The sequence below is a fragment of the Syngnathoides biaculeatus genome, chromosome 1, assembly GCF_019802595.1.
Source record: "Syngnathoides biaculeatus isolate LvHL_M chromosome 1, ASM1980259v1, whole genome shotgun sequence".
NCBI classification, from domain to species: Eukaryota; Metazoa; Chordata; class Actinopteri; order Syngnathiformes; family Syngnathidae; genus Syngnathoides; species Syngnathoides biaculeatus.
This window is the reverse complement of record NC_084640.1, coordinates 162,122-179,870: the sequence shown is the minus strand read 5'-3', so window position 1 is coordinate 179,870 and position 17,749 is coordinate 162,122. Positions and strand designations below refer to the sequence as shown.

General features: G+C 42.8%; 2 protein-coding genes, 1 long non-coding RNA gene and 1 other non-coding gene across 12 annotated transcripts in view; 2 read left to right on the top strand and 2 right to left on the bottom strand.

Moving 5' to 3' along the window:
• ncdn (neurochondrin) overlaps positions 1–1,426 on the bottom strand; it is a 7,682-nt gene extending 6,256 nt beyond the window's left edge. For 2 of the 4 annotated variants that reach the window (XM_061844177.1, XM_061846557.1), the window contains exons 1-2: positions 767–1,071; positions 443–659 (exon numbers count right to left, since the gene is read on the bottom strand). In XM_061844177.1, coding sequence (XP_061700161.1) covers positions 443–649 — 207 coding nt within the window. In that variant the 5' untranslated portion in view covers positions 650–659; positions 767–1,071. Of the gene's footprint in view, positions 1–442; positions 660–766; positions 1,072–1,286 lie in introns of those variants that run through there. The other 2 variants (XM_061844964.1, XM_061845766.1) reach the window with 2 other exon arrangements.
• On the top strand, positions 1,224–17,749 carry kiaa0319l (KIAA0319-like ortholog). Of its 6 annotated transcripts, none has more exons than XM_061842111.1 (26): positions 1,235–1,339; positions 2,972–3,316; positions 4,035–4,233; positions 4,330–4,366; positions 4,462–4,565; positions 6,319–6,587; positions 7,862–7,936; positions 8,257–8,479; positions 9,439–9,537; positions 9,748–9,845; positions 10,170–10,257; positions 10,581–10,673; positions 10,780–10,912; positions 10,990–11,095; positions 11,349–11,471; positions 11,587–11,710; positions 11,831–11,963; positions 12,194–12,342; positions 12,519–12,670; positions 13,971–14,109; positions 14,352–14,511; positions 14,751–14,893; positions 15,079–15,201; positions 15,355–15,445; positions 16,413–16,504; positions 16,606–17,749. In XM_061842111.1, exons 4-26 carry the CDS (start codon positions 4,362–4,364, stop codon positions 16,800–16,802), a joined length of 2,919 nt encoding a protein of 972 aa, XP_061698095.1. In that variant the 5' UTR covers positions 1,235–1,339; positions 2,972–3,316; positions 4,035–4,233; positions 4,330–4,361; the 3' UTR covers positions 16,803–17,749. The 6 variants fall into 6 exon arrangements, with proteins under 6 accessions (XP_061698865.1, XP_061698095.1, XP_061694948.1 ...); XM_061839779.1 differs by lacking the exon at positions 1,235–1,339 and adding an exon at positions 1,562–1,687; XM_061840524.1 differs by lacking the exon at positions 1,235–1,339 and adding an exon at positions 1,562–1,687 and having other exon boundaries at positions 2,972–3,375.
• On the bottom strand, positions 7,006–10,691 carry LOC133493296 (uncharacterized). Its single transcript, XR_009793009.1, has 3 exons — positions 10,559–10,691; positions 9,384–9,550; positions 7,006–7,318 (listed from the first exon to the last, which is right to left on the bottom strand). It is a non-coding gene; the product is annotated as an uncharacterized LOC133493296 (long non-coding RNA).
• Positions 13,373–13,445, top strand: trnat-ugu (transfer RNA threonine (anticodon UGU)). Its single transcript has one exon. It is a non-coding gene; the product is annotated as a tRNA-Thr (tRNA).

Genomic DNA, 17,749 nt, shown 5'->3' with positions numbered 1-17,749 from the left:
TCACATGAGCAACTGTTTACATTTGAATGTAACGTATTGTTGCTCTGGTGGCAGGATGGTGCACCTGGTTAGAACATTGACCTCATGGTTCTGAGGACTGGGGTTCAAATCACAGCCCCACCCGTGTGGAGTTTGCATGTTCTCCCCATGCCTGCGTGGGTTTTCTTTGGGTGCTGTGGTTTCCTCCCACATCCCCAAAACATGCATTAATTGGAGACTCTAAATTGCCCCTAGATGTGATTGTGATTGTCTCCATGTGCCCTGGGACTGACTGGCAACCAGTTCAGCGTGTTCCCCGCCTCCTGCCCGATGACAGCTGAAATTGGCTCCAGCACCCCCGCGATCCTCGTGAGGATCAGCGGTTCAGAAAATGCTCATATTAAACCACAAGTTTAAAATGTATCCTGTGTCTTATTAAATACGGAGTGAGGATGGAACGTACCAGAAGTAGTGCAGCCAAAGTATGGCTATCGTTGTTAGCATGTTTGAGAGCGTGGAGGCATCTCTCCAACACTTCTCTCTTGGCATCCGTCAAACCACCTCCCGCATCCTTCTCCGGTTCTCCTCCACCACCTTCTTCTCTTGCTGGTTGCTCCTCTCCTCCGGAGAACTTTCCGCTCGCGTCAATTGTTGTAGGACTGTCAGCCATCGTGAGCTCACTACGTGTCAACAACGTGTCAAACACAAAGTCATTTAAAATGGTTGGCATTTAATCATTAGCGGTTAGCAATGCACTGCTATCGGGAATTAAGCATAATCCACTCACGGGTGTTTTAGATGCTGGTCTGGGTTAGTCTAACGAGGCATGAGGAAAGATGAATGGTTTATTTAAAACATTTTACTTGTCCCGAAAACACAAGTCCGTTTCCAGTGAGCTATCGCCGGATAGGGGCTGTCAAAATAAAATCTATCGCCAATTAAAACGCTCAAACAAGATCAATTGACCAATCGCAGTGACGGTTGTAGGAAGGTGCTGTCGCCATTTTGGTCCATATTGCAACGTTGGTGAAGCCAAAGCCGGACGCCGTTATCGTAAAATTTCACCCCATGACTTGTGTTGTCTTCATCGAAACTGCTGCTACAATTCAGCGATGCGCACAAAATAAAAATAAAAAGGTTAGTGTTACTGTTTCGCATCTTGATTTCAATCGAGGTTAGCAGGTGCCGCCTGCCGGAAACAGTAGGATTACTAATTTGTCCTTTATTAACCAGTGACGCTTCAACGGATTTACTGATACAGCTATATGCATTCTGTAGCAATGAATCTTGGTTGCTAACTCCATTACCTCTTTTTTTTCTCAGAATGAATTGTATCATTGTCTTTATCCCACTAAACGCGGTGAGTTGTTGCTTATCAGATGCCGCATTTTGAAATCGCCACCGGATATGCTTGTATATAGTAGAAGTGTCTTGATGGTGACTGGTCTCGGGGCACATCAGCTAAGCGAGAGCGGTAGTGACCCAATTTACTGCAATGTGGGGGACGGCGAGGATTTAACACGGGACGGCGGTCGCACGAATTAGAGGACGAATGAGTACGACTCCAATTTACTTTTGATACGGTGTGGTGGGAGGAGCATTTTTAAAAAAAATCATGCGCTGAACCCGTGGCCACAGCATGTAAATAAGTCATCGATGCCAGCAGCTGTTAGGTTGAAGGTGCCTTAAAGGAGCCCGGATTAAACAGGTACACTACTCCCCGTGTCAATAACAATACATACAAGTGATCCACTGGATTCCGCATAATCCCGATCCAGTCGTTTGTAATGCCTTGTTAACGCAATGAATCAATCGCTGAAGATCGGCCTCCTGTGACTACAGTATGATTGAATCCAAATCTGTTCTGATACCTGTTATTATCATCTTGCTAAAATACACGGACTGCACGCTCACGATTTAGAATGCATGCTGTATTTTAATGTGCAATGTAGCAATGCATTTGTTTGCATTCATCCCCCCTCCTGTTGGTGGTCAGTTCCATTTTCATCATGGTTTTATTAGTGAGTTTGTCCATTGTCAAAATTCGACCATACCAAAGATAAACACACTTTAATTGACACTTGGAGAGTAGTAGAGATTTCACACCTATTCACAAAGTAATCACAATTATTAGTGTGTGCGTGCGTGTGTGTGCGTGCGTGCGTGTTTTAAATGACCGTCTCTGGGATTGTCAGGGAAAGCCAAGTTTTATGATTATCATTGCATCAGCTGTTTTTGTATGTCGTTACATTGTGCAAGTGTAGAAGTCCATGCAACGAGAAAAGTATGTACATTTACATTAATGAACCAAACGTACCTAATAATGAGGTTGTGATTCAGGAGATCCAAGCTGTTGTAATTAGCAGCTCAACAGTACCTGCAAGGTAATGAGTGACACCAGTAATAAAATAAAGTACAACATTTAATTGTAAGCATGCTCCTGAGCCACTGCAAATGAAGGGAAAGTGCAGAAAAAGACTATTCCTAAATGGTACGTCATCCATCCATCCATCCATTATCTGAGCTGCTTATCCTCATAACGGTTGTGGGAGTACTGGAGCCTATCCCAGCTATCTTCGGGGAGGAGGCGAGGTACACCCTCAACTGGTTACCAGTCAATCACAGGGCACATTGCAACAAACAACCATTCGCACTCACATTCACCCTAATAGCGAATTTAGAGTCTTCAATTAACCTATCATGCATGTTTTGGGGATGTGGGAGGAAACCGGAGAAAACCCAGACAGACAAGGGGAGAAAAATACAAACTTCACACAGGTGGGGCCGGGATTTGAACCCTGGTCCCCAAAACTGTGAGGCAGACGCTCTAACCAATCGTCCACTCTATATAAAACTGAAAGTCTCCATCGTGATTTATTTATTTTCCAAAAAGATCAGGAGTAATATTGTGCTCATTCAAGTGGAAGTTCATTTAAAATACATTTTTTCTTTTCACAGCCTGAAGAAATTGTGTGTGGGTTTATGTGTTCAGGAGAGGCCCCACCTGCCTGGAAGCAAACAGGGCTGACAAGTGTGTGTCTCTTCAACGAGTAGAGGGAAACAAAGCTGAGACCTGTGCCTCTTGGTCACAAAGATCATTGTTCTGACGGAGATTCTTGGGGGAAAAAAAAAGAGCCTTTTTGGACAGACGGTCTCACCCAGCCTTGAGGCGATAAAGAAGAAATCTGTAACACCGTGAAACAAATGCGACTGAATCACTATTTTCCAAACATATTTTGCTCTGGATTATTTTGAACTGGAATACTTTTTTTTTTTTTTTTTTGCCTGAAATGCTCGGAGGGTGCCGGAGGGGGATAGAGGCAGACCGTGTAATCAGGTTTGTGTCAGCTTGTTGGTTTGACAAGCCAAAAGCCTTTCAGAGTGCTGCTGTAACTGGTAAACATGATTTGCTGATATGGAATTGCACAAACCTTCTGCACAGCAGATGCACGTGAACACTGCTTGATTTATTTTCTGATTAGTTTAAAATTGTCTATCAATGGTGCGCCTTGACAACTCAACACACAAACTACAAATATTTATCTGTATCATTTATCTTGCTTTCTCACTTCCTGGAAAAAACATCCAATCTTTGAGTGGTTTGCGTATGGAAAGTATTTTACCAAGACTGCTTACATGAGGAGTACTAATTGTTAATTTAGTAGACTCAAGGCTTACATGTCGAATATTTCAAACCTCAATTAATAGATAATTCTTTTTTTTTTAATCAAACGATAATAGGCGGCTAATTCTTGCACAGTTTGGATCATCTTGGTAATGTGACAAACTTATTAAATTCATAAAGGCTGTTTAGAATATATTTGCCTGAAGAATTAAAAACACCCCTGTTTGTTGTAAATAATGGGTCAGGAAGAAAAATCACATTGTAAATATGAGCTTTAGCATAATATTCAACACATTGTTTGATTCTCTCTCTCTCTCTCTTCTCTCTCTCTCTCTCTCTCTCTCTCTCTCTCCTCTCTCTCTCTCTCTCTCATCTCTCTCTCTCTCTCTCTCTCTCTCTCTCTCTCTCTCTCTCTCTCTCTCTACTGTAGCATTTCCAGGTTTGGGTTTTAGGGTCTTATCCCATGGGGGCTGCCTCATTGACGGCGGCCATGCTGGATGTCCTCCGCATGTTGTTGTTGTCGTCCCTCCTTTGGCAATCATCTGAGAGCAGCCTGCTGCCAACCTAATCCACGCGGCCCCCTGACTTCCCTCAGCTCCACCCTGCACTTTCTGGACGGCCGATATAAGGTAAACGGAGGTCCCTTCGGCAGGCGTCAGTTGTTAAACAGGAGTAACATTTCTGTTGGCAGTTCTTTGACATAAATATATGCCCAACCCTTGCAGCACTCGCCGGCTTCTTGGGTGCGTCTCGACGCATGGGGTAATTAAAATTATTTTGTCACGAGTTGTATTCTGCTTTCCGGTGAATGGAAAGTGCTTCTCATTAACATACAGTGCCTTCCTCTCCCTTTTAAGGTGTTTCAAAATGTCTTCTACATACCAGCATCTGCTCACGTGGAGTTTACCACAATTCCTGCTGCTTTCGTTGACTCACCTCTGGCTTTTGGCCCCTCCCACAGGTAAAAAACAAAACAAAACCCAATTTAAATATTTATTGTCTAAGGACTGATAACCAATTGATATTTGTAGCTGTTAAACAATTTGTGATCTGTAACACAGTCACGGTGGTTACTCAAGGTGTGTCCTCATCGTCTTTGGAATTCTGTGCTGCTTTTTGGTTGGTTGTTGTCTTTAGCCTTGATCTGATCCAATCAGAGCCATCAGAATAGTACGCTAATTGTGTGTGTCTTCGGTGTCTTCTGTGCTTGTTTGTTGGAGGGGGAGGAGAGATACTAGGTTTACAATGTGAAACAGCACAATAAGTGCTCTGTGTGTGTGTGTGTGTGTGTGTGTGTGTGTGTGTGTGTGTGTGTGTGTGGTGTGTGTGTGTGTGTGTGTGTGTGTGTGTGTGTGTGTGTGTGTTGAGGGTGGTTGACAAAAGAGGTGGAGTAACTACTCAGAGGGCATTTTTTTTAAATCAAGTAATCGTTTGTTTTGTGGGAGGAAGTCATGTGCTTTCTTTCCAGAATCTTGTAAAGTTTAATCAGATCTTGCATCTATTTTGCTGCAGGTGGTGCGCTTGTTGCTTTCTCTTTGAATTGATTCTAAAAATCTTTTATTACACGATGTCAGCGTACAGACCGCAATGTTATCTCCCTAAATTTACACCCATTTATGATTTGTCCTTTTCTTAAACACCAGCTTTTATGAATCGAAGGCGCCGGTATTCAATGTCAGAATCCTCTGTTCTGTTTCTGCTCTTTGGTTGCGCATTCAGGACCAAAGTAATCATGCTGGTATGCACTACTCAGTCAAACCAGATTTTTGCCATGCTTGTAAAATAAAAACTAAATGATCAGTCTTGTTCCATTTACCGCATGCTGTATCTCGGGCTGTTAACGCATTTGTAAAGTGCTGTCATGCCATCATCGTGGGAACAGACTGGAGCAGCTCACTGCACTGACAGATGACTTCTAGTGCTTGTCGGCTCAGACTATGTTGGAGTTTTGTGTAAATTGCGTAATGCGCTTTGGGCTCTAATCAGCCAGCGTTTTGGTTTGTCAGGGTAAAACGCTATTTCCTCTCTCTGCAGTGCTGTTGACAGAACAGATTGCTCGATGTGTGGTTGTATGCTTGCTTTTGCTGAGAAATGTTCGGTGAAAGCGTTCCCCATGGTCGTGGGACGACAATTTGGCGGGGCTCACATTTGACCACCCATCTTCAATAATACTTTGGGCCTCCAGCAATATCTTGATTTGGGTTAAATCCCAAGAAGGCCAGACAATCAAGTGACAGTTGAGCCGATGCCAGATTCTCAGAACATTTTGGCCAAACTAAAGATAGTTAACTGCACTGTTCCTTGGATTTATTTTTTCAATTTGGAAAAACTTTTTTTTTTTTTTTTAACAATGATTGTTAGATTGTGTCTCAACCAGCCTGAGTGGCATTCTTGTAATCATCTTTTAACACATGACTTCCTCTCTGGACATGTTGAAAGGTGCTTGAGCAGGATGAGCTGGTTGAAACATCACATGGTTTATCTAGTGGGAGTTATTTTCTGTGCCATGTCATTACCTATACAGTGCTACCTTGACTTAACACGTGACTTTTAAGAGATACGGGTAGTTACGGGTACTCAGCGGTGGTTTTTTTTTTTGTTTGTTTTTTTAGTCCCTGTTCTCACCGAGCCAAATTGAGTTCCCCACCACCACCCTGACACACACAACTAAACAGCAATTTAGAAGCTAATAACCCTCCACTTACTCCCTGTAGGTGTATCAGCAGATGTTTGCCGTGTTACTGGCGGGGTGCTTGGGCTCCACTGGACGAGCGTCATCAGCTTGGGTTGGTACCCTCTCACAGACGGCAGAGGTGGGCCAACATGCTGGGAGACCTGCTGCCTGAGGCCAAGTTGCAATGCAGTGTGGAGCCTCGGCGGGCGGTGTGTGCTTCTCAGTTGCTCTCTGAAGGGGGGCTGCCCCATCTTGTTTCTGCCCCAACCTGATCAAGACTCTCTCGGGCTCCTTCAGATTCTAACCAAGGTATGACTGATGGTTAATTGTAATTAGTTAAAGTGACGCTAAGGATCAGTTGATATTCTACACTTAAATGAATGTTTATGTATTAAATACGTCTTTAAAGCCCAAGTAATCCCAATAAACATTCTAAGATAGATATTGAAATTAAAAATAGATATGACATTATTCATTTCAATGGCAATACGAAAAAATATGAGCAGAGAGCGCGTCATCCAAGCGCAAAGTTGTGGAACTGTCATTTGATTCGACATCTAAGTGGTAGCCATATTGGCTGCATCTACTGCCAGTGACGTCACCCCGGACATTCGTCATTGAAAACACGCTGTGGCCCCTACTATGGGACACGCCCCATCAGACACGGAAGCTCTTTTCGAAGAAGAGAACATCTCACAATCGAGTGAAGTGGCCCGAGCAATATTACCTTATTGTTTCGAGCCATATTTAGATGATATGCGGATCACTTCTAACTAACATTACCTTATTGTTTCGAGCCATATTTAGATGATATGTGGATCACTTCTAACTAACAACAGACTCTCAGACAGTATGTATGAGCCAGCCCGGCCGAAGCCATGCCTTGCAGACGAGAGGCACGGCTTCAGTGGCGGCTAGTCTACCCACCTACTATGAGACACGGAAGCTCGGTCCAAGCCGTGATCAGCGGACACGGCGTTGACGGGCACCTCGACACATTTAGCACCTCTGACTTGTAGACGCAGATCTTTTGTTACATTCTGAAAGGATTATAAAACTATTGTTTTTAGTAGTTGTATACACACTTACCTGTAATTTGAAACCCACGAAGCTCTCGTCCTTTGCACCGGCGCAATCCATTTTTCACGACAAACCGGGTCTCTTGGAACCTTATGAAGGGTAACTCCATCCTCCCAAGTGTTCGAGCAATATCCAGCAATGCAATGAGCCGGCGTTTTGGTTAACATGAAGGAACAAAGAGCTACCTCCCCGCAGGTAAAACTAATAAAAACAAACGAGTCTGCTTGAGTGCGCTACTGCACTTAACATCACTTCCTCCTCCTTGTCGAAAACAAATTCCTCGGGAGGATTTTCATGGCGGGGGTTACAAAAAGCCATATATGTCAAAATCATATTTTGTGGTGAAAAAACAGATGGGTCCATACCGGCTGCCGTTTTTTCATTAATAACACTAAAAAACATCTATTTCATGACAGTGGCACTTTAAAGTTGTGGGTGGAGGAGTCATTTTGTGTTGAATGTGCTTTGATATTATTTTTAAAACTTTGTGGTCTTTTGTCAAGAGTTCTACCCCAAAAAGAGGGAGGAGCCTCCGTGATGCAGAACATGAAGAGCAAACCGAACAACAGCCTAGCACGGTAAATACAGGTTAATTTTTTAAATATATACTGATCTGTACTTTAAGATTGTTGCACAGTTTTACCATACATTTCTTTTCTTACCTTTTCAGCTCATTCAGTGCACTGTTTTGTCATTTTCGCTATAACCAGGACATTGCTCAGGACATTTATTTTTCTTTGCATAAGAGAATTTAATGTGCTGCTACACATCTATTATTCTAATAATCTGAAGTCATCAGTCTAAGAATCAAATCATGCACAATTTAGACTTCTTTGTAAAAAATATGTAACATGTTAGCTTGTCACAGCTTTACCTATTGTAACCCTTTCTTTTTCAGGAAACTGCCAAACTGGATCTAGTGCACCCCACAGTGTTGGTGTCCAACTCCAGTGTGGTTTCACAAGCGGACCAAAAGAACATTAGCTCTATAACCAACAGAAGTAGTGAACACGCCCCACAGCAGAACTCCTCCATTGTACTCAACACTGCTGCGTCTTCCAATACCAGTGATGTCAGCCCGCCCACAGCAACTGTCATCAGTACAGGGCCAACACTTGCTGGTAAGATATGCATGATTATGCAATTATTTTATAGTATCGCTTGCTTCATCCTGTTTATCAGTCGCCCTGTTAAAAAAAAAAAAAAAAAGACTAAGTCATGATTTAAGAAAAAAAGACTAATATTTAGTGTCTAAACTGCATTTGGTCATGTATGTATGTGGCTTTCCCAAGAAACATGGATTTGTAGCAGATAGCAACTGTTGTGTCCACCTTGTCAAAGGAGATATTGTCTAAAGGTCATCTCTAGTTTGAAATAAGCTTAAGTGATTGACACTCTATGCAGACTCTCCGCCATCTGTAGCTGTCAGCAAGTGTTACCACTAGCTTACGACGATGGTTTGGTTGTCAACCTTTATCCCAGATGCAGTCAACATTTATTGGAAAAAGTTCTGAATGTTCAGTGTTTCTTTGTGGCTTTTTTCATTTGTCTGTGTGATCTCAGAAATGTGATTTGCTTGATTGGTGGTAGAAATTTTCCTTCCGGTGACGAAGGGGCGTTTCCAAGTAATGTAACTGTGATTTCTGACTTCTTTCACACAAGTTTAGTTTCATTGTTCAGCCGCTGTAGGATACTACTTCCTGTTAATCCACTTACAAGTTCATTGTGCTCCACCTGGTCTGAGCAGTATCACACTGACTGATTTGTCGTCTTTGTAATCAAAAGTAGATTTTCCTTGACAGACAACTTTAGACAACAGAAATATGAAGAATATAGTGTTCTCCTGCCCCTTAGATATAAATACTGCAGAATACTAAAATTAGTATAACCTTAATCCAGTCATATAAACATTTTTTTTGTGGTTTGACTTTCAGCCTCTTATCAAATTCAAGCAAACATTTCGTAAATATCTTATTTGTTCCAATAAAATCATGCATGAGGACATTAACCCTGAGGAGTGCCAACCTTATTGTTGACATGCTTTTCCTGTTGGCAACTTTCCTTGTGTGTTCCATGCCAGTGAGGGAGCTGGTGGTGTCAGCGGGGGAAAGTGTTGAGGTCACACTACCACGGAACTCTGTCGAGCTTAATGCCTTTGTGGTGCCGCCACTTCCCCCAGGTAAGACGAAAAACTGGAATAAACAAGTTCAACAACTGCCTAACATTATACAGGGAACAAATCATTGTTTTTCTTTACCCCATTTACCTTTGTTGACGTGCTTGAAAGACACAAAACGAAAAGCAATCATTTAAAAATGACTTTGTTGTCTGAATTAATTCAACACAATAAACAGTTTGGTTTTATATTTGTGGCACCGCTTGCAAACAGATGCAACCTATGCGTTTGACTGGCGTCTGATAACGCATCCCAAAGATTACAGTGGGGAGATGGAAGGGAAGCACAGCAAAACCCTGAAACTCAGCAAGGTACAGCCTCCATATACATGTTCAAAGTGTATCAATCTTATTTATAGTACAAGAAAACTGAACTATTGCATTAAATAAATTGAAACCATATGTTTAAAATCAGGGGTAACATGTTAATCTGAAAACTCAATTTTTTTAAAAATTGGATTTACATGCCCAGACTATTGGACCGAAAACCAAATAAGGTGGATGTAAACTGGGATTTTCATGGAGAATTGTGGAAAAATAGAAAAAAAAAAACTGTTTAAGAAACTTTTGTTTTGTACATGTCAGCATGCAGTCACCTCGTCTTTCACATTGTTTGACTCGTATTTGTTTTCTCAGCTAACAGTTGGTCTGTATGAGTTTGAGGTTACCGTGGATGGGGGAGGAGCCCATGGAGAAGGTTACGTCAATGTCACTGTCAAACCAGGTAAGCGAAAAAAAATACTAGCCATAGTCCGATATATGTAAACAGTAAATATTTTATAAATATTACTGTATACTGTATGTATGATCTAAGGTTGATAGTTGTACTGTGTAATAAGTACCAATTGTCTTCTACACAGCATGCTAGTGGTAATATAGGTGCTCACATTCACTAATGCAAGTCAGTCTGCTTCTACATATTATAACACATTTTTATCAAGTTTTATTTCGTTTGATTCATATGCAAATATTAGTTTTGTGTCTCCGCCACAAACAAGCACTTTACATGTCACTAAGCATGTTACCTTCTTATTTTCCACCTGACAGAGCCACGGGTAAACAAGCCTCCTGTTGCTGTAGTTTCCCCAAAGTTCCAAGAGATCTCCTTGCCAACAAGCTCCACAGTCATAGACGGCAGCCGTGAGTTTTGGAATCAACACACACATGCAAACATCGTTAGGCTACATATAATAAAACTGTCCTCTGAAGCGGCCCTTTCTTTTAAAGTATCTTCCTGTTTTTTCAGAGAGCACAGATGATGACAAAGTGGTGGCGTGGCACTGGGAAGAGGTCAAAGGTCCCCTCAGGGAAGAGAAGGTTTCGGCCAACACGCCCGTCCTCACCCTCACCAATTTGGTTCCAGGGAACTACACATTCAAGTACACGTTTCAAACCTGTCAACATTGCATCTCTCTGAATAATTTGATAAAACTATGTATTTGTATTTGTTTGGCAGTTTAACTGTCACTGACTCAGATGGCGCCCAAGACTCGACACAGGCCACCCTGTCTGTCAACAAAGCCAAGGATTACAAGCCTGTGGCCAACGCTGGCCCAAACCAGGTCAACATTTTTACACGTTACTAATTTATTTGTATTACTTTATTAGCAGGTTATCTCGTTTGCTGTATTTGTTATGTTAGTAGCAAAAATTTCTTATCTGACATCCAAAGAAGTTTGTAGAAAGGTGTGACATGGCTCAAGGAAGTAACCATTAAGTTAAGGATCACTGAAATGGGAATTTTATAATTTTTCTCCCAATAGTTGAGGGACAACATTTGGATTGAATCCTTTTGGTTATTTTTTTGTAATGCAGGTCATCACTTTGCCACGTAACTCCATCACGCTGTATGGAAACCAGAGCACAGATGACCATGACACCCTTGCTTACGAATGGTCCCTCAGTCCTGAGAGCAAAGACAAGGTGGTGGAGATGCAGGTGAGGTTTATCGGGATCTTTTGCTGATTGAGGCACATTTTTATATTAGTTTTTGGGTGATAAGACCTACACAAATAGTCAGTGCCCAAAATGGGGTGTTTGTATTATTGTTCAGGGCGTACGGACACACATCTTGCAGCTGTCGGCCATGCAGGAGGGAGATTACACCTTCCAATTAACTGTGACCGACTCTGCCGGACAGCAGGACACAGCCCACGTCACAGTTATTGTGCAGCCAGGTAAACGGCTTCTGGTCACACTACACACATGCTGAATTGTCGTGTCAGGTGGATTCTGATAAGCGTCCTTCATATCCACTTATTCACTGCCTCGTCTTTCTCTGTGTCCTCATCCTCTAGAAAACAATAAACCACCACAGGCAGATGCTGGACCGGAAAAAGAACTGACACTACCGGTTGATCGAACCACGCTGGATGGCAGTAAGAGCACAGATGACCAAAAGATAGTCACCTACCACTGGAAACAGACCAAGTGAGTAACATTTACTAACGGTTGGTGCAGAATTGCAGAGTTATCAGTTAAGAGTCCTAGTATTTGTTTCTACATGTTCAACAACATAAAAAGAATTGTCAAGAAAAAACTGAAATTGAAATTTGCACGTCTTTGTTCAGTTATTGAGTTACTGATTATTGAGATACTTTCTTCCTGCCTTACATTTTCTGTCATACTACCCCTTCCCCACTCATCTGTTTTTCTGCCAGAGGTCCTGATGGCGTGAAGATTGAGAATGGGGACAGTGCTGTTGCCACGGTGACCGGTCTGGAAGTTGGCACTTACGAGTTCACCTTGACAGTGACCGACGAGAGGAAGTTGCAGAGCAGCGACACAGTCACGGTCGTCGTCAGAGAAGGTAGGGGTCTTCTCCCTTTTTAACAAAAAAATAGCTTGTGATCATTATCTTGTCTGTTTGAAGAGTGCACTAGGGTTTGTTACCCAGTGATGAGCTTTTACTACTCAACAGTTCAGTAAAAACAATTCGATAAAGTCATGTTTAGTCCTCTAAACTTTTAACAAATTTGAAATCAGAATTGGATCAGCCACCTGTGGCCCGTGTGGTTTCCAGTCCACCCGTGTCTCTACCTGTGCGAACGGCCACCCTGGACGGATCACACTCCACTGATGATAAAGGTGGCATCAGCTACCTGTGGACCAGAGATGACAGCAGCCCTGCCGCTGGGGTGAGAAAACATTCGCACTTAGTTGCCAATTCAACAGTTAAAAATGTTCAGTTCAAAGAGGGGTATGGTAATCATTTTTTGTTTTATTAAAGGGCCACTGTCATGAAATGCATGATTTTTAGTACGTTATTAATGAAAAAACAGCAGCATGCAGCAGCCGGTGAAAGACAGCCTCTGCAGGCCTTGTGGATCACCACCGCCCTTTTCGGCTGGGGTGGCTCGATGCGGCACCGGCTGCGGTGGCTGATCTCCACCACGGAAGTGGATCGGACGGGGAGGCGGTTTGGCCGCGGCGTCGTCATCGTTCGCGGGCGGAGTTTATCACCGCCGCGCAGAGGTGGATCGGGTGGGGGGTGGTTTGGCCGTGATCTGCATATCATCTAAATATGGCTCAAAACAACAGGGTAATATTGCACCAGTAACTTCACTCGGTTGTGAGATGGGTTTTTTTTCTTCGAAAAGAGCTTTCATGTCAGGAGGTTTTCGTCTCCCAAAGTAGGGGCCACAGCGTGTTTTCAATGGCTGATGTCCGAGGTGACGTCACAGGCAGAAGATGCAGCCAATATGGCGACCACTTGGATGTCGACACTTCCACAACTTTGCGTACGGATGATGCGCTCTCATTTTTTCGTAGAGTGAATGTTATATGTATTTTTCATTACAATATCTATTTAGAATGTTTATAGGGATTACATTAGAGGAGGCCCCGTAGCTCAGTGGTTAGAGCACGGGTTTTGTAAACCAGGGGTTGTGGGTTCGTATCCCACTGCGGCCTTCACTCCCTGAGAAGGCTTGTGACAGGAAGGGCATCTGGTGTAAAAATTGTGCCAAACATATATGTATATATTGCATATATGTGCGTTCATCTGAGATGACACGCTGTGGCGACCCCGAAAGGGACAAGCCGAAAGAAACCATCCATAGGGATGACATTAGACCTTTTAAAGTAGACAACTTCAGTTTCCTTGTCTTGATATCGGCGTACTATTTTGTAAGGCTTTTCTTCTGGTTGTTTATATATGACAGATAACTTTTCTAACTGAAGCGCTGTTGTCTCTTTCCAGTCAAATAACCTTCCTTTTTCTGAGACTTACCGGTAATACTGTATCTACTCGTGATCATTCATCCGCAAAGTTTCGCTTTCAGAGGACATGGCTTTAGCTTTAATCTATCAAGAGAAACGGGGCGATTTAAAGGCATCTTACCAGATGGGAAATTGAGGTTCAAAATGGTGTTGTTACTTCACTGTACAACCAAAAAGGAGCTAAACCCAAACTTGTATTTGTCACTTGTTTCACAGGATGTGATGAACAACTCTGACCGCCAAGCTATCTTGTTTCTGGGAAACCTGGTGCAGGGCAAGTATAGTTTCACCCTGTCTGTCACTGACAGCAAAGGTCAAAGCAGCACGGACAGTGGCACATTGGAAGTCAGACCAGGTACACAAAAAGTGTTCAAATCTATAAACGCTTTATGTTCTGCTCACACTTGTAGAACCACCGGAGTGTTTTGTAGACTAATGATTGCTTTCTTGCCCTATAAATACTGTGGGAATAAGCTATTTAATTAAACATGTCGGCGCCTCTGCTCAAAACCGATAGTATTAAGTTTCCTTTACGTGTAAGCAAATGGGGCCGCTCAGCACTCTTTGACCTTGGTTTTCCCTCGCTCTCTTGGTCAGACCCATGGGAGAGTGACCAGGTAGAGATGGTCTTAGAGGTTCCCATAACACAGATTTCCCACCGCCAACGCGACATGTTGCTGCGCCAGGTCGGAGTGTTGCTCGGCGTCCTCGATAGTGACATCATTGTTCGAGAGATTGGTGCATTTAACGAGCACAGGTGACTACTTGTTATTGTGTCATTCATTACTGTTGTACCTTGCTTTACGAGTACCTCAAATTACAAGTTTTTCAAGTTTTGAGCCAGGGTGACAGCTTGACGGTATTTTAATTCAGTTTCGATGGGGAAAAATTTACATGGTCACAAAACTGAATAAACTTGCCGACAAACTACTGTCATATTTAGTATTATGTTTATTCAAAGTGCAACTTTTCTTTTACCCCTTGTTCTGGTTTTAGCACCCGATTGGTCTTCCTGGTGTCAGGCGGTCCAGGGCGCCCTCCGCTGTCCGGTCATAGTGTTGCACTCACTCTACGCAACAAACTGCGCAAACAAAAGAACGACTTTCTCATTTTCAAGCCCCGGCGGGTGGACACAGTCAGTGAGTACTGTGCTGCACTTTTTACACACTTCAATATAATTTTGGAAGGATTATTGGCTTCATTGGGCAAAAACTCCACGTTGTTCCCACAAGATATGTAAAGTTCTCCTGAACCAAATAATTTCAGCAGTAATTCACAATAAAATGGTGGCGGTGTCCTCTAATATCTGCTGTCCCCCCCTCAGTCTGCCAGCTGAACTGCTCCAGTCATGGCGAGTGTGACTCATTCTCACGTCGATGTGTCTGTCACCCTTTCTGGATGGAGAACTTCATCAGAGCCCAGCTCGGCGATGCAGAGAGCAACTGTGGTAAGATGAGACGGATCCGCCGCCAATGACTTAGCCGCCAGTAAAGCGGCAAAAAGCAGTTCAAATGTCCCCACTGACATCTACAAATTGGAATTTGACTTTTAAAATAAATCCTGGCATTTTGCATCTTATGATGAATTTATTTGCTTTCAGAGTGGAGCGTGCTCTATGTGACCATAGCGTCCTTTATGATTGTCGTTGCTTTGGCGACAGTTGTTTGGGGGTGTGTGTGTTGCTGTGACAGGTGAGCTCAATCTCCTGATACAGTAGTACCTTGATTTACGAGTGACTCGGCTTAGGAGTTTTGCGAGATATGACCCATAGCACAGCCAAGTTTTCAGTTTGACTTGCGAGCTGAAATTTGATAGACGAGCAGTCCAGGGTGGCAGATCACTCAACTCTCCTCACTTCATCGCAAGCAGCAAGTTTGGTAGTGAAAAATTCTTCAAAAAAGAGAAAAAGCCTGAGGAAATTGCGTTATCTTAATGCTAATATAAAATGCCATACATAGGCTAACAAATTACATCAGTGGTACAGTATTATAACCCATTAAGAAATTTATACTTTAATGCAAACGGTGACGTAATCCATGTAGAGGGACAATATAACAGTACTGACAGGCATACATTTTTTTATCCTGTGGAAAAACTCCACATTCCTCCATCTTACTGGGCAATTTACCGGCTCCTGTACAGATATGTATATCCCTGTATTATACTGCCCCTGGCGGTCAAAGCGCACACACTGCGGAGAGCCACCCAATGACTAAATTGTGATGCACAAGCAAAAGATTACTTTCCAGTTAATTGTTATAATCGTGTTTTGACAAAGTACAGTACTGTAGAGTCCTATTTTACTTGTTAAAAAAAGGTTACACATTTTTAAGGCAAGAACAGACAGGGAGGTCATTTCCATCCATTTCAATGGGGAAAGTTGATTTCAGTATTTTCAGTTTGTAGTCAACAAAATGAATTAAACTCTTCAATCTAGAACCCACTTCTTTATTGTAGCCTAATGTTTATGAATATATGTTTAAAAATTATGGTTGCGAGTCATGTGAGGAGTCCTAGTGGTAACTTGTCCTCAGTGAAATTACCATAATTAGTGTAAATTAATTCAGTGATCATACATGCATTTTGTTATCATATAGCATGTCAGTTTACCAACTGATTAACGCTGTTGTTCATGTTAATTCTCCGTTTCACTGCAAGACGTAAGAGCAAACCACGCAGAACTAAAAGTCGTTATAAAATGCTGGAAGCTGACGAGCAAGACGCTCTGGAGCTGCAACCACCCAGAGCTGGTAAGAATTACACATGGTGAACATCCAAACTGTTCTTTATAATTCTGGGTGTGTCAGTAATGTGCAGTGTGACTCACACTGCTCCGGTGCCACCTGTTCAGGCCGCATCAAGCCAGTACCCGCCCCTACCTCCTCTGCCCTCATGCACTCCGACTCTGACCTGGACAGTGATGACGGGCAGGTCGGATTTTCATGGACGGAGCAGGAGCGCGGTCATCTTCTTCGACCGCAGAACGGTGCTTTGAAAAACGGCCAGGGTCCTATGAGAGGAAAGAAGCACAGAGAAGAGCTGCTATAACAAAACGAGGTGAAGTCACCTCTTCCTGAAACACACACGCACGGATCCGTCCATTTTGCTTAATTTCACCCCCCCCCCCCTCCCCCTCCCCTGGACACGTGAAACTTGAAAGCATACCACACTGTTACACTGAAAAACTGAGCCATGGCAGAGGAAAAAGCCTACCATTTTGGTTGTGACACCAGAGAGAATTCTAGTAAGGACTTATTTAAACTGAGACATTACCGCAGGAGAGATAAGACTTACCAAGGTGACTCAGAAATTAAAACCAGCAAGCCCACTTCATACATCCCCCAACCTTGCTTCTCGTCGACCTGCATGAATGCACACGAATGGTTTTATACACTGTTACAGGTTAGCCTGACGCTCCCAAACACTGCCCAGAAATCCAGACGTCAACACAGCTGATATAGGTCACTTAACGGAAGGAAAAACTGCACTGGATCACAAGCAGACAAAAAAAAAAACCTGCATGGCTGCTTACACTTCCAGCCCAGTTCCATTCTGGAATCACCACCTGCATGTTCGTATTTCTGGACGTATGACAGTATGTGTGTGCCTGACAACATTTTTTTTTCCCTGGTTGATGTGCCAAAACGTCTTTCTTCAGAGTGTTGTGTGTGGGTGTTCGTTGTTCCACTTGGATCATGACGCTTGATTACTCAATTTTCAGACAATTGCGTAGGGCCAAAATGCTGCTTTTATCTTGAAGGTTTCGCTCTACACAAATTAAGTCACTGGGATATACAATATGAATGAAGACTACTTTTTAACTATGTCTGCTGTGATCCAATTTTTGATGCACTTTTATTTCATGTTGGAGTCTTACTTTTATTTGCTTGGTTCAGTAACTTTCTTGAGGATCAGTTTAGTCATTTTAATTAGCATTTTATGGGTTCGACAACCACTGACGAGCAAGTCGACGGCATGTTAATCCTTGATTGTGT